At 49.8% G+C, this 22,752-nt stretch overlaps 1 protein-coding gene across 1 annotated transcript in view; it reads right to left on the minus strand.

The window, feature by feature from the left end:
- The window catches only part of EIF3H (eukaryotic translation initiation factor 3 subunit H), a 434,278-nt gene that overhangs the window by 213,734 nt on the left and 197,792 nt on the right, over window positions 1-22,752 (minus strand). Inside the window, exon 3 of the mRNA XM_069621535.1 lies at window positions 15,174-15,341. Within this exon, the coding sequence (XP_069477636.1) occupies window positions 15,174-15,341 (168 nt within the window). The remainder of the gene's footprint in view (window positions 1-15,173; window positions 15,342-22,752) is intronic.

A 22,752-nucleotide genomic window follows, 5' to 3' on the forward strand; every position in this document is an offset into this window, starting at 1 on the left:
AGCAGAGTTGGAGCGAGCGTAACACAGGTAAGCAGTTTTGTAACTAAGCGTTCTTTGTCTTTGCAGGCCCGATGCCGGACGAGATATGCAGAAAAAACGCCTTGAATGCTGCCGATGGATCGGGTAAGTTGAACCGCTAACTTTGCCTTTGCCTAACCTGTGCCTTTTGTTTTGCAGGAGCTGAAGACTGAGGATTGGTTCCCAGCAGGTAATTTTCGTATTCACAGGATCCGGAACTGAAGATTCGCTGGAGCTGACACGGTGAGCGTCCTGCTGCAGATGCAGAATAACGCGAAGCACATTGCACCAATCGGGTGTGGTTTAAATAGTCCATAGGAGTGCTTAGGTGTCTTCTTCCACAGCCTCGCCCAGGCAAAAGAGTTCCTGCTTCCAGAAGGGGCCCAGCATCAATGATCCAGGGAGTGGTGCCTGCCCCACCCAGAAGGAAAAGTAGTCCCTGCCAGAAGAGAGTGAAACATCATCTTGCTGGTAAGTAAGCAGCATGGTCTGCTGCAGGTAGGTCCACCCAAGCACTTTCACACTTGTTATGAGCCCGGCGCTTCCTGTGCCGGGACGGGTCCATGCTATGAGCCTGGCACCACCGGTGCCAGGACAAGGTCCAAAAGGTCCCTATTGGGACTTGCTGGTGCCGATAGTATATATTATGAGCCTGCTTCCAAGGATGTTGGGTAGGTCCTGACTCCTTGGAAGCAGTGGTCATGACAATGGGTCTCAGTCCTTCTTGGGAATCAGAAAATATGGGGAATACCAGCCCTTGTTCCTCTACGCCACAGGCACTAGTTCTATAGCGCCTTTCTCCAGCAGGGTCAAGATTTCCTGCACAAGGAGCAGATCTGGAAACTTGAGAGATTCCCTGGTGGATTGTCGTGAGGCCGCTTTAGGAAGGAAGGCAGTAGCAGTGGGCTATTGTTTCCAGAACCCACGCATCTGCAGTAATGGCTAGCCATTCTTCCAGATTCTGAGACAGTCTGCCACCAACCGGCGAACAATGAGACCTGGCCTCCGCTATTTTGGAGCGGCTGCGGCAGAGCCTGAAGGCAAAGAGGCAGCTGCCCGAGTGGCTTTGGCACCTCTTCCCCGTCCATCATGGGTACTTTTACGGTAGTTGGATTAGTGGCTCCTTTCGCTCTACCAAAAGAGTAGTAACGAAAGGAACCCCCCCGCACCCACCCCCCCCATCCACTGCTGTCCACAAGGACAAAAAGGCAGAGGTTGACGCACAGCAGTAACCAAAGACTTAGCAGCTGCTTTGGAGGTCTGCAACCTCTCAAGGCTCTCGCCAGCCTTGCTGCCAAACAAATGCGAACCATCAAAGCGCATGTTGAAAAGATGGACTTGCACATCTGGAGCAAAACCCGACTTACGAAACCACACAAACCTGCGTATCACGGTACTTGCAGCCATGGACCGGCTCACACCATCAGCCTTGTCCAACCCCGACTAAAGGGATTCTTACATGGCATCATGCACAAGAGCAAGTAACCCATTCCTTTCTTCCCCCTGGGGAATATGCTCAGCCGCTAGAGAGACAATTCCACAGATTGTGTGAAAACCTTGCCAAGGCACAGGTGGAGTTGGCCGACTTCAGTGCCATACTCCCAGCCGAAAATACCTTGCATGCCCAACCATCGAAGTGCTTGTCGTCCCCATCAGGAGGGATAGTAGGGTATCCCGCCTACCTCAAGGTGGCCGTGACCGCCTGAACCACCAAACTCTCGAGTGGGGTGTGTGGATAGGTAGCCGGGGTCGCTACTGGATGGACAGTATTTCTTAGTTAACGACTTGACTACCGAAAGACAAAGGATCTTCCAAGTAGCCGCCACCCTTTTTTAAGTTTATTATTTTCATCATATAAACAGAACAAAACAGGATCAAACTGAAATCCCCCCCGCCCCCACCCAAATTTTTGCCATAGTGCCAGTAGACCCTCTCATCCCGTTCTTCCCCTTCCAGAAAATTAACCGTACATGTCCAACAGTTTGAGTCTTTGAGGGCACCACTGTTCCCTGAACTCCCCTTTCAAATAGGCCAATGTCTCACCCCAGTCTGCCGAGTAACTCCCCAGCTTGTTGTTGGCAACGATGGCCCTTATTGCACAGAAGTAGAAGAGCCCAACGATCCCGATGGAGCAAGAGTGGTTAAGGAAAATACGTTGCCCATTCCATCAAGACTATTTCCCACATTTTCCTTAATCACTCTTGCTCCATCGGGATCGTTGGGCTCTTCTACTTCTGTGCAATAAGGGCCATCGTTGCCAGGGTGAAAATAACTTTCGCCTTAGTACTCCCTCTCCTCTCCACCCCCACTCCCCCCCAGAGCCTGCTTCCCCAATAAAATCTCCCAGGGATCTTGGCTGGCCCCTTCCCCTAAAGCCTGAAACTGAGCTTGTGCGAGGTCACGCCAGAAGGGCCTAATAATGGGGCAGTCCCACCAAATATGAGTTGCTGAACCTTCTCCCCCGCAGCCCCTCCAACAATCCCGAGGTTGCCGGGTAGATCGTGTACAGACGGGCTGGGGTATAGTGCCAGCCGTAGATACCAGGCCTCCTGCAGCTTGGCCACTTTTGCCACCTTCGGAATCATCTTCCACAACCTCTCCCAGTCCTCTTTCCATTCTAGCCCCCAGTTGCTGCTCCCACCCCCTCATATAAACCCAAGTAGCCTTCGGCCCAGCGCTCTCTAGAAGCCTGTAAAGGTCCGAGATTACACCTCTGGACCCCTCGTGCGCTAGGAGGAACCTTTCGAACTGCATTATTTCGCATGTAGCAGCCTTCCTTACCTCCGCCGACATCACGCAGTGTCTAATCTGGAAGTATATCTGCTTGTCTCCCTCGCCCACCCCGAATACCCGCTTGTATCCCTCAAGGAAGCTGGGTAGCCGCCTGGGCCTGGAGCCTTAATGCGGGGGAGTGACATTATGATAGCTCTCATCTCATCCTCCATGATGGCCTGATCCAACTCTTCCCCATCTTCCCGTGAATAGTCGTGGGAGGAGCAAGGCCCCCAACCCCCCAAGAATTCCCTCTGTGGGCGAGGCTGCGGGTTCTGCGAAGTATACAACGATTCATAAAATTCAGCTAATCTCCCCTTTATCTCTTCGGTCCGGGTGAGTCTCTCTCCCCTCTCATCAGTCATGGCCATTATAACATTCTTTTCCCTACCTCCCCTCAGAAGGCGAGCCAGGAGTGAGTCTGCTTTATTGGCCTTCGCTTAAAATGTTTGCCTGACCCTCAGCATTGCCTCTTCTGCCTTTTTGGTCCTTAGGATCCCCAGTTGACCCTCTGCTAACCTATATTCCCTGTATACCTTCCTTGTGGGGGGGTCTCCCTCACTCACGCCCTCGCAGCCTCAACCTCCCTTTCCAACTGAGTTTCCAGCCCTCTCATTTTCATATTTCTCCCTGCCTTCAGAGCAACGAGTTTCCCACTCAGAGTGGCCTTGAAAGCGTCCCACCTTGTGCTAAGGCTCATGTCTGAGCCATAGTTCCTCGCAAAGAAATCCTGGATCTTGCTTCCAATCTCCTTTCGCATCACCTGATCCCTCAGGAGTTCCTCCGGGAACTTCCAACTCCACTCCCCCGGCCTTCGCCTCCCCAACTGCAACTTCATCTGCACAACCTTGTGGTCAACAATCCCCATGGGACCCGCCTCAACACTCCACCCCCCCGATCAGGCTTGCGGATGTCCTAATATAATCAATTCTTGATTGGGTTCTGTGGACGTCAGAGAGAAACGTGAACCCTTCCTCTTCCCCCCCGTAATGCCCTCCACACATCCCGCAATCCAGCTTCCTCCCATCCCTCCTTTAGCGCTGGGGAGAGGCCAACGCTCACCTCCCCCCCCTCCCACCACACCCTTCATGTGGAGTTTGGTCGTGCCATCTGTCCCAAGCTGCATTGAAATCCCCCATCAATATTACTTGACCCCTCGCAAAATTCTCCAAAGTGCCCAGGGTTTCGCGCATGAGCTGGTCCTGACCCGCATTTGGGCCGTATACCGATGCTATGGTATAAAACCAGCCCATGTGCTCTCCCCTCATCATAATTTATCTCCCATTTTTGTCCCTAAGAATATTCTGTATTCAGAAGTCTATACCCCCACCCGAATGCAAGGGCTACCCCCCCTTTTAGTTGTAGGACCAGATGCAAACAATATCTGTGAGAAGCCCTTCAACCGCAAGCGGTTCTGGTTCTCAATAAATGGTCTCTTGCAGCGCCAGTAAGTCTGGCTTATGGGAACAGGTGAATTGCTCCAGTTTTGTTTAAGGGGGAGTTTCGCCCCCTTACATTATGTGTTAGCCACCTGAAGTTTGGGCTGAAGACCAGTGCACCCCCCCTTGCCCACCCCCCTCCGAACCTGCCCCGAGTTGCCCCTGCTTCTGTGGGGATACTGATTTCCCCCCCCCTCCCTCCCTCTCCTCCTCAGTTCTCCTGTTCAGAGCCTGTGCTGTTCCATCGGTCGCTATGCCCCACCCCAGTTATCGCACCCTCCCCTCCCTCTCCCACCCTGAATCCCCAAATTAGGGCGAGACTACCCTTTCCACCCCACCCTTCCATGCTAACCACCACCCCACCCCCCCCCCCCAACCCCGACACTCTGGCCCTTACCTGTTCCAGAAGATTTTCAACTCCAAGCCCCTGTTCCCACCACCCCCCCCAAAGAGCCTTCTGCCAGGAGTCTATGCACCCAGAGCCCACCGTGCCGCTGCCACCCTCCCCCTCTTTGGCACAACCTATCCCCTCCTTAGCTAGTCCAGGCAGCGCCATCTTCCTCTTACCCCGTTCCCCCTCCCCCCATTGTGGACCATTTCCACGGTCTGCCTCTTTACCTTTGCCTACCTCGGGTTGGTGCTCCCCCCCCCCCATTATCCAGTTCGACGAATTATACCAGCTGCCTCCTGAAGGCTAGTTGCTCGCCTCCGACTCCCTTCCCACTCAAACACCAATGCGAATGGAAAGGAACATTTGTACTTCATCCCTTTCTTGGCTAGCTCCTTCACAACTGGGCCCATGCTTTTCATCAGCATGCTAGCGGCCGGGTCCTGGAGATTTCTTGTCCTTTATAGATAACCAGTTCACTCTGTCCAGCCGTTTTCAACACCGCCTCCTTTTGGCCATACCGAGCGAAAGCCGCCAACATGTCTCGTGGTCTGGCGTTGGGTCCTCCCGGGGTCTGGCCTACCCTGTGAACCCTGTCCAGTTCAATCGCAACTGGGGATTCCTCGACCAGGAGCCCCACGAAGACCCCCTGGATCTCTTCCTTCAATTGTCTATCAGTAACAGTCTCCGATAGTGATTTAATCCTAATGTTAACCCTTCGGGGTCAGTTCTCCAGATCCTCCACCATTGCCTCCATATTCCTTGCAGCAGTATCCAATCGGTCTATGGCCTCGCCGTTTGCCATTGTGTCCCTTTCGCACTCCTGGAGGCCTCTTTCCAGTAGGTCTGTCCCTTCCACCAGCTGGGCCGTTTATTGCCGCAGTTCTCCTAGTGCCGCATTGAGGTCACTCCTCAGCAGTTAGAATTGTTCATGAGGAATTTTAGCCAGGGACTCAAGTTCTGCATTTCCCCCTTGGGGTCTTGCCTCGTCATCTGCGGCGGTTCCTCAGCTCCTTCCTTGTCCCCTTTGCTCTTTCGGTTGTCCACCCCCTTTTTACAAGAATCCCTGCTCTCCATAGCAGGCCAAAGCATAGGCAATGTTCCCGGGGGCTCGCCCGCGAGATGACCAGCCTGACCTGTCCTCCCCTTGGACCTGGAAGACATCTATGGTAGGCCCGCCCCGCAACTCAACTGCGTCACTCAGACAATCAGGACCGATGCTGTCCCCTCAGTAGCTTGGGGGCCTCACTCTGCGTATGCTGTGTCCTCCACACTGTGGGTGGCCGTCTCAGCCACTATGCTATGTTGCACAACCTCCTCCAGCGGGCTTCCACTCACCCCCCACCCTCTGGGCCCGTGGGCCACTCCTTTCTGGTTACCCAGTCGGGGTGCCACTGTGTACATGCTTGCTGAGCTCGGCACCCTTCAGTCTCCCAGCCTGTGTAGGCCCAGGTGTATGCTCCGCCACCTGCCTTTAGAGTCCGCAGTTGATCCATGTTGCACCCCCCAACTCTCCTGCGTTGAGGGGCTTAAACATCCTCTTCGCTGTTCTATGTTCTGCTGGGGCCCTCCCTCGTTCAGGGGCCTCACTGTGCTCCGGGCTTCTCCTCTCGCCAGCTGTGTAGGGATCTACCGCTCGGCGGGGGCCCACAATCTTGTCGCCGCAACCTCTCTCCTCCACAGCGGCTGCTGGTACTCACCTTCCCAGCCACTCCTCTGGGCACACCTCACGCTCCTTCCTATGGGGCCTGCACCCCACACTTGCTCCTCTGTCCTTTTCGCTCCCCTCCTTCTCGCCGCCACACTCCTCACCTTTGCTCCGGTGTTCCGCTTGTTCCGGGGGGAGGCGCTGCCGCGCCTTTATCCACTGCTCTCCTCCCTTATCCTGCAATCTGCCTTGTACCACCGTTTCTTGTCCGTCACCGGGATCTGCCACCCCTCCGAGGCGTCCTCCGGCACTCCCTGCCTCGTTGCGGGGCTCCCCCAGCGGTCCACCCTTGGCCATTACGATGCGTGCTCTTCCTGGGGTTGGGGGCCATGCTCCTCTAGTCTGCATCCCTCCAATGGTGCTGCCGGGGCTCTGGTGCGCTGCCACGGACTCCTCTGCTGGGCTTCCCTCGCGGTCCACCTCAGGCGAGGGAGGGGCTTCCTGCTCCTCCGGTCCGCGACTCTCCAATGGCGCGGCAGGGATCCCAGTGCACCTCAGGCTCCTCCGCTGGGCTCCCCAATGCTTCCCACCTCCAAAAAAAAACGGAGCCTTGGTACTGGGGGTTTGTGGGGCTGCCCGAACAAGGCCACAGAGTCCCAGAGCTGCCGTCGCCACATCTACTCCGTGCCGGTGGCCAACTTGGAATCCACTGCCTCCCTTTTCTGTAATGCCAAATGAAAAGGCAACACTGGGTCAGTGGACCGTCCCTGATCCAAAATATCTGTCAGGTCATCCTGATCGAATTCATGCAGAGAATGAAAGAACTCCTTCCTAGGGACAGGGGTGGTCTTGGAGACGAGAACAGGCCTCACCGTCTTAGAGCCTTTCTGGGAGGATCTACAGTCACAGGAGCTTCCACAGCAAATTCTGGCCATTTTGCCTCAATGGCGTTGAGGGCGTCAACGTTCTCCACGTCGACAAGGGCGCCGGTGGCACAGAGGGCCGGCTCGAAGGCAAAGCCCTGACAGCCTCACTCGACTGACACGGCGCAGATGAGTCAATGCCGACCTCTAGCCCTTTCCAGACTTCTGTGGTTTCATTGGGGACGAAGACCGCGATCTAGATCTGGCACGTCTCTGGCGATCCACCGGATCCTTGTCCGAACAGGACCTCGAGAGTTCCCGATGCTTATCGCGCCGACTGCCCGGGCCAGAGGGCGCGCAAGCTTCAGACCTAGACCCTTCCCTGCCGGCATCCATCGAAGGCACAAACAGAACTGTGCCCTGGGATTGAAAAATTGCCTGCATTTGCTCCCCGAATGCCTCCCATTACTCTGGAATATAGGATTTAGTGGAACAAACCACTTTCCTCACAGAGCCCTCATCCGATGGGGAAGGTGAACGGTGATGCCACTTCCGGGAGTGCCTCGATGAGTACGAGTGGCGGGTAACCACTCATTCCTTCCGACACGGAGAGTTACCAAACCTTGTAAAACCAAAAAAATCTACAGATATTTCCACTGACAATTCGAGGGGTAACTGCAACTTCCTCTTACGCTCCCGCAAGGCCTTAGCAGTCAACGACTGGCATTTCGAGCAGTCGCTGGCATCATGACTTTTGCACAGACACCACAAGCAGATGCAGTGCAGGTCCGTAATAGAAATTTTGGATTTACAGTCCCGGCATGTCTTAAACCCAGATTGCGGAATCAGAGGGGTAGAAGATGAAGACATTTTCTTCGAAGATAACGAGGCGCGCCGAGTCCTCGAAGCAAACAAGTTTGCGGGAAAAATAGAACTGAGGCTATGGGTGCTGTGCTTCCCATGTATAACATCCGGTGACGTCACCCTCATGATGTGGAATACGTTGGAGGACAGAATCCATTCGAAATGTGCTGTTGGGCAACATTGTATGCAGTACCCTTTAGGTGCACTACAATAGGCCTGACCTCCTGACAATAGGGAGCCAACCTTTGGTATAAGGTTGGAACTACACAGGTTGGTAGTGTGGCTGAGCAACCAGGCTTATCTCAATAGAGGTCAATGTGAGCAGTAATGTTGTGAGAGTTTCACAATAACAGTCATTCAAATAAACTCGTACACTCAAGGTTTCTTGCTAAAACAATTAATGTATTACACTGTCAGTTGTAGGAGCCTTATTCAGAAGGGAGCAATATATGTAACACTTATAATACACTTCAAAACACACTTTGTTTCTCTAAATCAGATAATACCCATTGGGGGAATGGCACACATGCGTACACCCTCGGGTGACTTAAATAGCTAGGACAAAGTGCACATTTATTTATCATTGGTACATTTGGAGCAATACTGATTTTGGTGTTAAAGATAGAGCAATAAATCAAAGATTAAAACATAATTCACAAACTGGCAAGTACTTTTGAAACCTTCCGATGCAGAGTAAAAGTGAAATTGACTTTACTTCCATTTTGTAACTTTCTAGACCAAGCGCACACTATCCAACAATAGGGTGCTGGAGGGGTTACTTAGTATCTCCTTTGTCTAGTTTCTCATTTAATATATTTATGTTACCCTTTCTACAATGAATGGCTGGTGGCAGTGATTTACTTTACTACCATTGTGTGTTTCTACCGCATACTGCAATTGCAGCTACAGTAAAACACCAATGGGTGCCCATTTTGTCAAAATGACCCCGGTCTTTTTTTGCCATTTGTTGGAAAGGTCCTTCTTGAGATTTACTCTGTGCGCCAAACTAGGTTTTGTTAGTTTTGTCTTTGGAGAGATTCACTGGTGAAGCCTGCCTCTGGCTCCAGCTTGTCTGGCAGGGAAGGCAGTGAGAGAGGCGCCCGAAAATCCCTGTGCTTAATCCCTTGGTTACAGGAATGCACCCAAAAGGTGATTGGCCAGCTGGCGGTCCTTGGAGGACAGCCACCATGCTGCGTGAGTGACCGCTAGGCTGCGAATGAATACGAGCAACCTGCAAAAAAAAGGCGAGGCTTTTGGCTTGGAAGGCAGAGTCGACCACTGGACGAAGGAATCTGAAGAAGAAATTGGAAGAGACGATTGCTGCAACTCCTGGACCATTGGTTAGCCCGGTGAAGCTCCGAAATTCCCCTCGGCTAGATTAGCCCTGCAACGGACGACTTCTCCCCTTGGGTTGGTGGGACCAATCAACCCCAAAGCAAACTCATCTGGGCATCCTCTCGGAGTGGGCTGTACTTCTATTGCTGCTGCAGGAAGCGATTGCCAGTGAGAGGAAAACCAGAATAGAGAGTCTCATTTTTAAGTGCGATTCGAGCTCCAGGAAGATCCTCCAGACTCCCATGAAGCAGGACTGACCAAGCCTGAGCCACCTCAACAAAGTGCTGGCTCTCGGATGCGAGGAAAGTTCATAAAAGTATACGAGAAACACAGTGATGAGGTTTGCGAGAGCCGCCAGGAGCTGAAACCGCGAAGTGCCACTGACCTGAAGTTTGCCCATTGCTGTCACTGCCCTTCAATTCGTAGTGCCAGTGTAACCAGACGTCCGTCCTCTTTTCCCCACGACTGAGGCCCAGGAACAACAGGACCTGCAGAGCTACACAGGAACAGAAGCCAGCTGGAACCTTTTCTTCTAACCAAAGATACTGTAAAACGAAGGGGACTTACCTCTTGTTGTGTAGACTTGCTAGCTCTCAGTTGAGACTTGTCTTGGTTGCTTTTGCAGAGTTGCTAGCCCCTCACAAGCATCCCAGCTTGTGGCCCTAGAGTGATTTCATTTTGTACAAAGACTTCTAAAACTTTGTGCAAGACTTTGACATACCTACCAGAAGTGCTTCAGCTCACCTGGACTTTTGCTCAACTAACATTGGCTGGCCTGTCTCCCTGAAATACTCTGCTTAACTCTGTCAGTTAACTATTCCCCAGGAAAGGGTCGATTTACTTTGCATTTGAGGGTTCAAAACATACTTACCCGTTTAAGACTATTTGTTAACCATTGTTTTTTTATCCCCCCTTTTGACACTAAACTTCGTATTGCTCCAACTCTAACAGTGATATATCAATGACCACAGTGTCCTAGTTATTTAAGTCATCTCAGGGTGTAGGAAGCATCTGTGTGCCATCCCAAATGGGCATCTACGGATTGAAAGTGTATTTTTGAAGTATATACTTGTGTTACATATTTTGCTCCCTTCTAAAGAAGGCTTATTCAACTTGACTTAAATTAATAAATAATTGTTTAATCAAGAAACCTTGAGAGTAAGTGTTTATTTGGATACTTGTGGGCTGTAGGGTTATCACACAGATTCAGTGACATTGACCCCTCTTGAGATAAGCCCTCAGTCACTCCACCAACTTGTGTACTATATGCTTATACCAAAAGTTTGGTTAACTATTGCCAAGAGTACAAGACTGGTGCAGTCTCCCACAGGGTACTGCATACAAGTTTGCCTAACAATGGCGGTGAGGATGGTGGTTTGAAGAGTGATTGAACAACTTTGTATAGTTTGTGTACGATTGGTGGCAGACCGAAGTTCTTGGAAGAAACTGGTGACTTTGGCATTACGTGTGGCCTTTTTCTATTTGTAGCCACAGAGTTTGAGTGACGTTCTGGTGATAGGGCATGGGTTCTTTTGCCAGGCTCTTTCTAGGAGCCTGGCTTCATGCTAGAGAGGAGAGCTGTTGAACCATGAATTATGGTGGTGTTTCCAAATGGAGGGGGCAATTTTCTCAAGGGCCTGTGTGATGGTGTTGTAATTGTTAAGGAGAGTGGAGGGATGGGCATGTGAAGGGGAGGTGGAGGGGGTGCATGAGTAGTGTTAAGGCTGTGTCTGTAATGTGTTTGGCTGGGTAGTGGGTAAGGGGGGGGAGGGGTATGTGGCGGATCTTGTGTGGTTGAGTGAGCGCGAAGGGGATAGCAAAGTGGTTCGACCACAGTACCAAGATAAGATTTTCCACAGACACAATTTTTGATTCAAGGTGTTGCGCCTGTGTTAGGGGTAGGTGATGAGCTGTGTGAAGTCAGAGTGTGAGAGGCACGAGGATACTCTTTAGTAGGGGGTTTCTGGCTGGATGAAAAACTACCAGCAGTTAGGTCATCAAGGTAGATATTGACGCATGTGAAGTCACTCCAGTTATCACTCCAGTTATTGTGGATATTGGGATTGTGTTTTTGGGGGTGGTAAATGAGATGGAGTAAGGTGGGGTGTGGGTGTTCTGGAGTGGATCAAATGAGTGCTTCAAAGGATGTGTATGGGAGTGCAGGTCATTTTATACATGATGGCAATGCCACCACCTTGTTTGCGTGGTAGGTCTGTGGTGAATGAGTGTGGGGCAGCAAGTCAGGGATAATAGGTATGTGGTGTTTAACGTATACCTGGTCAGTGTGAGCTAATGAGTTCACCGATTTCATGTTTAGTTTAGTTTATTATTTGTATAGCGCCGCCTGGCCCTAGGGCATCCGGGCGCTTGCGATGAATACAACAAGAATAATGAATACAACAAGAATAATGCAGCAGAAATGTACAAATCGATTACATATTTACAAATTTACAGTCTTGGTGCATGCTAGTGCGGTAGGGCTAGGCAGTTTCTTTGGATAGAAGCCAAGTTTTGGTGTTGTGTCTAAATCTGTGAAAGGACGGTTCTGATCTCAGCTCGAGTGGAAGTGAGTTCCAAAGTTTGGAGGCAAGCACGGGGAAGCTGGAGCCACCTGCTTTTTGGAGCTTAAATCTTGGGATATTTAAGCAGTGTGTTTGAGCTGATCTGGTAGGGCGCGCTGGGGTGTGGTGCTTGAGGTTGTCGGATAGGTATCTGGGTGCTTGGTTAGCTAGGCATTTGTGTGTGAGTGAGATGGTTTTGTATTCAATTCTTTGTGGTATGGATAGCCAATGGCAGGTGCGTCTGGCGTCCGAGATGTGTTCTTGTTTGGGTATGTTCAGGGCTGCTCGCAAGGCGTTGTTTTGTATGACTTGTAGTTTGTTGATGTTTTTCTGACTGGTTCCCAAGTATAGCGCATTGCAGTAGTCAACTTTGGAAAGGACTAGCGCTCTGGCTAAGGTGATGCAGTTGGATGGTGAGAGGTAAGGTCTGCTGGCGTTGATAAGTTTACAAGTGTAAGCAGTGGCTGATGAGATGGAATTGATCTGTCTTGTCAGTGTGAGGGAGGAGTCGAGGTAGATTCCTAGGGTTTTGACGCTGTTAGAGACGGTGATGTTATTGCCGTCTATAGTGAATGCTTGATAGAGTTTGTCGAGTTTATTAATTCTGGGTTGGGAACCTAGGAGAAGAAGCTCGGTCTTGTCGTCATTAAGGCATAGGCCATGCTTGGCCATCCATTCTTGGATAATGGAATAAATGTTGTTGAGAGCAGTGAGGTCAGTGGAGTAGTCGCCTGTTAAAGGGATCAGTATTTGGGTGTCATCTGCGTAGTTGGTGTAGATGACACCCAAGCGGTCCAGTATGTCAAAGAGGGGTTTCGTGAATACATTGTATAGAGTGGGGGAGACGCAGGAGCCCTGGGGGACACCGCAAGTGACTGGGGATGGGATGGCAGAGGCTGTGGGTGCGAAGACTCTCATGGATCTGTTGTTAAGGAAGGAATGGATCCATGCGTTGGCGTTATCTGAAAATTTGGCTGCTGAGGATAGATGTTTGCAGAGGATGTCGTGGTTGACCAGGTCGAAGGCGGCCGATAAGTCAAGGAGGAGAAGGAGGGCTAGTTTACCATTGTCTTTAATGTTGTCCATCTGTGTCTTAAGGTCAATCAGGGCGGTCTCAGTGCCGTGTTTGGGGCGGAATCCTGATTGTCTGAGTCCTAGTAAGTTATTTTTCTCGAGGTGGTTCTGTATCTGGAGATAGGCAGCTCTGTCGAGGATTTTTAGTAGGAAGGGTACAGTCGTTATGGGTCTGTAGTTGGTGGGGACATTAGGGTCAAGGGTGGGCTTCTTAAGTAACGGAAGAACCCAGGAGTCCTTGAGGTTGTTGGGCACTATGTTGGAGGTGAAGGATGCGTTGATGAGGGAGGTGATGAAGGGAGCAAGTTGTTTGGTAGCATCTTTAATGATAGGGGCTGGGCAAGTGTCGCCTTGGCATTTGGACGGTTTAAGAGAGTAGATTATTTATTCAACCTCTTTAATGGTTATGGTGGAAAACTCAAAGAGGTTATTGTCATCATTTTGGGGGGTGGTGTGGGTGTATGTAGAGGGGGTGATGTTATCGGAGAGGGTGAGGCTTTCTTTCTTTGTCAGGATTTTGGCTTGTAGCGTGGCAATTTTGCCTAGGAGTGCTTCCTGGATGTTCGTGCACCAGTGGATGTCTTTGTTGCAAGTGTCTGGAATGGGGGAGGGTGATTCGAGTTCTCTCAGGATATTGAAGAGCTCTTTGGTATTAGATTTGGCGTTGCTGATTCTTTCATTGTACATGTTTTTTTTAGACTGGATGATGGCTGATTTATAGATGTTCGATGCTAGTGCGTAGGATGTCTTATTAATAGTGGATGGTGACTGTTTCCATGCTAATTCAGCTTGTCTTTTGGCTTTGCGGAGTGTTTTTAGTTTGGGGGTGAACCAGGAATTGAGGTGTGCTTGTGGTTAGCAGAGCAGCACTTGATAAGAATGCAAGTATATTTAGTAGTTTTAGGGGAGTGTCGTGTTTCGTGTTGGATTTTATTTTTAATGGCCGTGTGCTTTGTAGGATGCATGTTTTGTGGCAAGCAGTGGCTATCAGGTGCTAAAAGGGAACAAAGAATGAAAAAGGGCAAAGATGATAGCAAGATAGCTCACCTCGGTCAACCCTTTAACACTGTAAAGAAATGGTTTAAATTCCCAGAGTAAACTTTAGTACTTCAACAGGAACTAGATAAACCGGAAACAGGAAGCTAGTCTCCTTTCAAAAGTCAAAGTAGAAGCTGCAAGATCACAGGATTTTATGTACCACATAATGATGAAGGGCAGGGTATGTCCTCCAGAAATTAAATGCGACTACACATTGTACACAAAGCAAGTAGGCAACTGCTGAGAGCGCGATATGAACAGCTTGATTACAAGTGTCATTTGTAGGTGTTTGTGCAAATTATTTGAGAAAAACCATCTTGTTTTGAATGTGGTCTGCTCCGAACTTAAAAGGAAAAATTAAAGTGGCTCACAAATTGAAAAGCAACACTGGGGGAAAAATCATTCAGATGACGCAATGTTTCCAGGCAATACAAGCAAGCTTTTAACAACTTGTTCTTCACTGTAATCCAATTGTTAACATACTGAAACAATTTTGGGGCAGCTCATAAGATTGATTGTATTCATTAGTATTTTTTTTGACAGATACTCGGGACGTTACATTTACTTCTCAGCTGGAAACTATATGCAGCTTTGCCAGATATGGCAAAAGGAGTGTTTGGGGAGGACAGACTATAAAGCTGTTTAATTGCCTAAGGGTTCTGATACACAGCAGAACATCTGGTCTGGAGAGCTTGAGGAAACACCATTAAAATCGGTTAAAAAGAAAAAAATCTTTGTGCGAAGAAACAGTCCAGGTTTTGTGTGCTCCTGTCCAAAGTATAAAAAAAATAACCTGGCAGATTGGGTTATGATTGGTCAGTCACGTAGAGAGCCAGACACTCAAGCAATCGAGGTTTGTTCGACATCTGGTCGAGTTCCACCGTACTTCCACAGAAGGGGCGGGTGAATGAAAGTGAAGCAGCTTCCATGGCATTCCAAAACGTACACATCAGGGCTCTGATAGCAAGAAAAATAAACACCGAAAAGGAAACCCTGTCTAGACGGAGCTGCGCTGCTGAGGCTGCTGCAGACACAGGGCTGGTATTTACTTGGAAAAGATTGCCAGGCTGCACATACGGGCAGAATGAAAAGCTGCGCGAACACAGTGAAATATTTCAGCTGAAAAAATGACTGAGAAGGGACGAATTCATCAAAGACATACTCTCTACTCACCGTAAATGAGTACTACAGACTCCTCAATGGCGTGTTGGTAACTAAACTGCGAGTCGAGCAGAGCACGGCTGACGAAGGAGCCATAGTACGTGGATTGGTACCAGCCGACGTGCAGATGGTCAATGTTCACGTGGCGCAGACTCCGCATCATTTCCATCTGATACTGAACTAGAGGGGGCAAACGTGAGAACTGCGTCAGAGCCAAGACACACACGAGACCGACTACACGATCTCAAGCTAAAATATAACTCTGCAAAAGAATATTTAATACATAAGAGATCATGAAGCTCGATCCTTTTCAAAACGATTGAAATTCGGGTTCCCTAAAAACGCACACAAATCGAGGCAACAAAAATGTTGGAAGCAGGGTTTCGGTCATCTAAATTTCATGCGATAATTGCATCAATATTTAAGAATAGGTAATACAAACTAGGCAACAAATTATCAAAACCGTCGGAATAAAAATAATTTAGTTGTTCACATCTCTTCGCCAATTTGAACATATTTTTCACAAACTACTATAATTGTACACCAAGAGATGAGGGGGTGGAGTTGGGGGTCCAAGAGCATTCCTGTGCGCAGGAGCACGAGGGAAAGGGGGAGTAACAAGGTTGAACATGGTGGGCAAGGACCACTTATGGACCCACGAGGCAATGACCGGACACACTGGGAAGAGACCTATAGAGCACAAGGTGACACCGGCAGTCAGAAGCTAAGCAGGCAGACGTCATGCAGTTCTGCCAACTATCAAGTTCTGACTTCCTGGACCTAAAAACAAAGTGATCGACATCATGTACAGAACGAAAATGTATACCCAGCACTATGGATTCTGGAACTTGTATCTCCTCCCTTTTTATAAGAATGAGCATCCCCCAGCCAAGATCTCCTTCGCCTGGGGCCTCCATCTGGAACAGCCTCCATGCCTCTCTCAAGCTTGGCCTGAACCATCTTTGGTTCCGGAAGGAACTCAGGACCTTCCTCTCCCATGCTGACGACCAGTCTGTTCCATGCACCTGGTTACCTGGCCACCCTCTGAACTTGGGACTAGGTCCCTGCCCGTCAAGTTGCACCTCACACTGCGTCTTGCCCGCTAGTACTTGTGGTCTGTGTCTGTTACCCTACAGTCCACCCACACTCTGCACTTATTAGCCACCCACTGGCTGCACTGTGTTAACTGCACTTCTCCCACTCCCCTTCCTTGTGCACTTCTCCACTCCCCCAAAACCCTCTGGCACTTCTCCCCTTCCCCCTCCCTGCGCTTGCGCGATATGAATGAGGCCTAGTAAGATAGTTTTGTCCTCCCTTTGTTTCCCCCTCCTTGTCTTGACGCGCCCAGAAACACTTGTGTAAAGGCCCATTATAAATGCCCAATCATATCATACAATTTCAATGATTAAAAGCACTGCGGACTAAAATAACAGGACTGGTTTAGATATACAGAAATGCATCTCCTTGGTAGTTCAGGGGATCACAGGACAGAAAGGGGTATTCATTTTGCTTCCTCCCACTGCCCACATAGGCATGTGGGGAGCCCAGAGAATGAACCCCTTGCCGCCCCCCCGCCATCCCGTTTCCCCCCACCACCCTCAATTGCACACAGGTGAGCTTTTAGGCTTTCAGAATATAAGTGACGTTTGGTGGGGAAGTCTAGGCAAGCAAAGCAACACCTAGGGAGTCCTCTTGCACAGAAGGCCCCCGCCCGCCAAAGCTCCTTTGCCTGAAATTAGCGGTTTGCCAGCTAAAGGAAACAGGTGCCAACAGGTTAAAACTACTGATGATTATCATAGTCTCCAAATAGTCCCTCATCTTCTGCCACCTGCTTACACGGAGGCTCACAAATGTGCTCCACTGCCAGACAAATCTCAAGGGTGAGATTTCAGGAATAAATAGGAGAGCAATGAGGAGACCACCAAACATATGTATATTAGACAGATAACATGAAAGCAATACAGGAAAGAAAAAAGAAAAAAAAAATCGCCCACAAGCTACTATAAGTAGCAAAAAGCGAGATTCAGCGGGTGTCTGGCACTCTTGAGTCCCTGATGTTTGACCATTACAAACCTTATTCCATACACCAAGGCAGCATGATCACTACCCCAGGGAACAACGGTAAAGGTGGGAGGTAAATAAACTCCTGTATGCCAGCCTTAGGGGCAGCTGCGCCGTGGGCGAATTGGCACCCACACGCCCACCGCGTGCCCCTGGTCAACAGGGGGGAGGCCAGGATGTGCCAAATTCTTTTCCCTTTTTTTTAAATCTCCTCGATCTGGCAAGTAGGGCCACGCAGAATTGCAGGCAGTACCCTCTGGGACAACTACACACAATTAGGACTACAGGTGTTAGCCAAAACAACCTTTGGTATAAGTCTGTACCACACAGTTTTTGGTAGTGAGCTGAGCAGCCAGGCTTATATCAAGAGTGAATGTGAGCAGTACAAGTAGTTACACAGAAGACTTTCAATCACAGTAGTTCAAGTAAACACTTACACTCACCGTCTCTTGGCAAAAACACTTAACACAATCATTTAGAAAACATTTCACTAGAAGGAGGCAACCAAATATTATATACCAATACACTTCAAAACAAAAGTAAGCTTTTGAGACAGTTTGAGCTCCCCTGAAATAGTAGACACATGGCATTTCAGTTACTTAGCAGTGAGCAAAAAGGACAAAAGTAGAATAAATCACATCTACTTAGACAGTGCAAATAGTTTCAGTTCACCAGAAGAGTTCAATTCAAGTCGATAGGCCAGGCCAAAGTCAATGGCCTAGTTTTCTGCATAGGAAAGAGCAGTTCTGGTATCAAATGGTAAAGTCTTTGCAAAGGTTCTCAGAAGTATTTAGACAAAGACATTTGTCGGGTCACAAGCCAATTAGACCTGCAAGTTGGGAAAGTTTCACAAACTTTCACCTCAAGATTGGTGTTCTCTCAATCGGGTTGGCACAGTACCTTTTGTATGAAGAAACAAATGCTGCTGAAGTCGTGGATCCTGGCAGGTCCTGCAGATCTCGCTGTTGGACAAGAGGGAGTATGTCAGGGGACTCCTGCATGGGATCGTTGAAGAAAGCAAACAAGATGAAGTCACCTCAGTTCCAGTAGCTGTAGATTCAAGAACACAAACTGGTGTCCCTCTCCCTGGTTAATCCTAACCAGCCTTGAGAATGGTATCCAGGTGTCTTATGAGTTGATTGGTCGAACCAACTCAAAGGAAGAAGCCGTCCTTCAAGGAGCTTCTCTGTCCAATGGAGTTTGGCAATTCGGACCTGCCGCAGGGCTTCACTGGGCAAACCAATGGTCCATGAGTTGCAGCAGCCATCCTCTTCCAGCTCGTCTTCGGTTCTTTCGTTCCAGTGGTCGACTGCTTTCCAGTCCAAGAGACTCGCCTTTAAACAGTTTTCTCCCTTTCATTCCAGCCTAGTTGTCACTCACCGAACAGGGTGACTGTCGATGGACAGTCAGCCAATCACACCAGAGTGCATTTGGGTCTCCTAGGAGACTAAGCACAGGGAGTTTCGGGCACCTCCCTCACTTTCTGCCTACCCCAGACACTCAGACGCGGTCTTCAGTCCTGAAGCCTGCCAAAGGCACACAAAGGGACCAAACCAGGTTTGGCGCGCAGAGAAACACTAGAAGGAACTTTCCAAAAAGAAATGGCGAAAAAAAGAAGACCGGGAACTCGAAACAAAGGGGCTAAAGGCGCCATCTTGAAAACATGGCTCCCGTGATTTTTAGCTACCGGTGTTCGCGGTCAGGAAAAATCATGGTAGTTGGTTGTAAAACCACTGCCACCAGCCTTTTCAATAGGAAAGGGTAGCATTTGACTGCTACATGAGTATTTAGGCACAGGGGATACTATGTAACCCCTTCAGCACTCTATTGTAAGATGGTGTATGCTGGGTCTATGAATTCGGAAAGACTAGTAAAGTCAATTTCACTTTACATTCTCTGGGAAACTAGTTTATCCCAGAGAAGGTATTTAAACCCTTGGGAAGGGAGTAGTTTCTTACCTGCAACTCCATTTCTCCAGCGTTGGTATCTTTCATGGATTCACATGCTGTAAATATTCCGACGTCAGGCTGCGAACCTCGGTCATTTTTAAAATAGCGTTTCAGTGTCCCATCAACATCCTTTTTGGGTGCTTTAGCCACCACCAATAGGACGTAGGGTATAAATAGACCCGCCCCGTGACTTCCCCTCAGATTTGAACCTCCAAAGTAGAGGCAACCCGAACAAGGTTTGCATGTAGGGGCGGCGGCGGGCGCATGTGAATCCATGAAAGATACCAACGCTGGCGAAATGGAGTTATAGGTAAGAAACTACTCCCTTCTCCAGCATTGGATCTTTCATGGATTCACATGCTGCGAAGAGATTACATAGCAGTATCAATCATGCATGGAGGTGTGCAATTCAAACCACTACATCACAATTACATACATGAAACCAGAAAAAAAAAAAATCGGCAGTCATAACGTTCAAATAGATACCACAAAGCTGCAGGGCTTACCTTATTGAAACAGGCGTTGCAGGACTGCACGTCCCACCTGTACATCTGTATTCTGCTGCTGTTCCAGACAGTAGTGTCAAGTAAAGGTATTCGGCAACGACCAGGAGGCCGCCTGGCAAATGTCCACCAGCGGAATCCCGGACCATAATGCCGACGAAGCCGTAGACCTCGTTGAGTGTGCCTTGGGACTTCTCTGCAGCGGCTTTCCCACCTTAGTGTGGCAGAGTAAGATAGCTGATGACACCCAGTGAGCCAGTCCCTGCTTGGATATTGCCCGTCCCTTGACGGAGGGTCCATAAGCCACAAACAGTTGTCTAGAAAGTCTGAACTCTCGAGTACGACTCGGGTAAAATTTCAATGCTCTTCTCTCATCCAGCGTATGTAACGCTCTCTGCTGACGCGGAGGCAAAGAACGATGGTAACAATCGAAAATTTATGAAAAGTGGCTGGCACTTTTTGAATAAAGTGCGGATTAGTGGCCAACACCACCTTGTCCTTGAAGAACCGTAATTATGGAGGATCCACGACCAGAGCTTGCAATTCAGATATTCTCCTTGCCGAAGTAATGGTCACCAAAAACTCCACTTTCCAAGACAAACATTGCAAGGGCGTCGACGACAGAGGTTCAAACTGAGGCCTCATCAGACCCGGCAGCACTACATTGAGACTCCACCCCGGAGGAAACTTGACTGGAGGAAAAGTTAAAAATAACCCCTTCAGAAAATGCTTGATGAGACGATCAGTAAACAGAGGCGTAGCATGCCGCTTCCGAGTGAATCTAGAGATCGCTGCCAAGTGTACTTTTATGGAGGAGAACGCCAAACCTTTATTCGCCAAGTGCAATAAGTAGGGTAGAACTTATTCCGGTGAAATGTTCAACGGGTCCACACCAGGCTGGTCTTTACACCACACTCAAAACCTTTTCCATTTACACACATAGGAGACATTCATGGACGGAGCTCTAGCCGCCTCCAAAATGCGTCGACAATCACCAGGAATGTTCAGAAGATCAAACTCGGAGAAATCAGGAGCCAAGCAGTTAGGCTGATAGAGCCTGGATTGTGGTGCCAGACAGCGCCCTTGTCCTGAGCCAGAAGGTCCGGCGTCGCTTGCAACCGAACCGGTTCCGCCACTGATGAAGCAGGTCCGAGAACCACAGCTGTCTGGCCCAGTTCAGGGCCACCAGAATCACACGGCATGAGCATCTCTGAATCCACTGGAGGGTCTGCCGAATGAGTGGACAGGGTGGAAAAGCGTAAGCGAACCGGTCTGTCCACGGGAACGCATCCCACAGCGACCTGGGCTGAGCCCCCCTGCTGGCAAACTCCTTGCACTTGTTCTCCCGCGTTGGAGAGATCCAACAAAGGACAACCCCTTTTCCGGAAGATCATGGACATCGGTTCCTTCCACTGCCATTCGTGAAGTTGGCTTACCTCCCTGCTGAGTGAATCCGCCTGCACATTCATCACTCCTGGCAGGTGAAACACTACAATACTGATGTCGTGTAACAGGGCCTAATGCCAAAGTTCTTGAGCTTCTTTCGAAAGCATACTGGAATGAGTGCCCCCCCCCTGTTCCCTTTAGGTAAAACATTGTGGTGGTATTGTCTGTCAACACCCTTACCACTGAGCCGTGTATGCGCAGCAGAAATGATTTTAGGGCCCAAGGTACCACTCTCAGTTCGAGCACATTGATGTGAAGCCTCGACTCAAGCAGAGACCACAGACCCTGGACTTGGGAGTCCTCGAGATGCGCGCCCTATCCTGTTTGAGAGGCATCTGTCACAATTGTAACCTGAAACTCCGGCTCTAGCAACGGCATGCCCCAATCCAGATTGTCTGAGCACTGCTACCATTGAAGAGTTTCCACCAAGTCGCCGTTGACCACCACCTTGTCGGACCACAATCCGCGACTCTGAGCCCACCGATCTGCAAGGAACTCCTGCACCAGCCTCATGAAGAGACGACACTTCACCAACGGACTGCAGGTCGCCATGGCTCCCAGCAGTGACATGCATGTCCTGACAGACACTCTTGTACAGACCTTCCACTCTGCTGCTTTCTGCTTGAGCTTATGAACTCTCGACGGGGGGCCTCACCAGGCCCAGTTGAGTCTGAAACTCTGCCCCTAGAAACACCAAGTTCTTCGAGGGAGATAGAAATGACTTCTCGAAGTTGACGGCAAAGCCCAGTCGTTGCAACAGCTGCATGGTAGAACTGAGACTTGCTTGCGTTGCTCCTGGGGACGAGCCCCGTACCAGCCAGTCGTCCAGGTAAGGGTAGACGTAATGACCTTCTTGCCTGAGCCACGCCGCCACACATTACAAACATCCTGGGGGACGATTTTAAACCGAACGGGAGCACTCGAAATTGGTAATGATCTTGACCTACTACAAACCACAGAACGCGGTGTCGTCGACGCATGGGGATGGAACAAGTTACTTACCTGTAACTGTTCTCCAGCATGGGTCTGGCATGGATTCACATGCTCATGAATATGAGAATACATTGCAGTACACACATGCAAACACGGGATGTGGCAAGGCTCAATATTAAGCAATACAACAACTCAGTAGGTACGGCAGCACCCGAGGGGCCGTAATCCGCAGAGGGTTAACACGGCACCAGACATAGAACCTCTTCCATTTGTATCCCTAACACTTGAGGGTCAAGGGTGCCCTGGCCTTCGCAAGCACTTCCTTGCAGTCCGCCGGGATATCGTTCCCTCCAAACTCTAGCACTGCAGGAGCCAGGCCTGCAAGTTCAGCGACGCCGGATCGCGGTGGAGGATGGCGCCTCCTCCTCTGATGAGGAGATCCGCGTCCATCGGCAGTTTGACTCGGGGGGTGGGGGGGGCGCTGACCTGTCCAGAAGGTCCAGGAACCAGATCTGCCTCGGCCACGCCGGTGCGACGAGGATCATCCTGCACCGGGACCGTTTGAGTTGACGAGTCGCAGCAGCAACGGCAACGGAGGGAACACATACAGGAACAGGCCGTCCCAGGGGAACGAGAAAGCATCGCCCATGCTCCCCGGCTGGGGAAACCTGATGGTGAACCTCTGGCACTTGGTGTTCA

Source organism: Ambystoma mexicanum, chromosome 5q (genome assembly GCF_040938575.1).
Source record: "Ambystoma mexicanum isolate Mex_15411 chromosome 5q, UKY_AmexF1_1, whole genome shotgun sequence".
Taxonomy (NCBI): Eukaryota; Metazoa; Chordata; class Amphibia; order Caudata; family Ambystomatidae; genus Ambystoma; species Ambystoma mexicanum.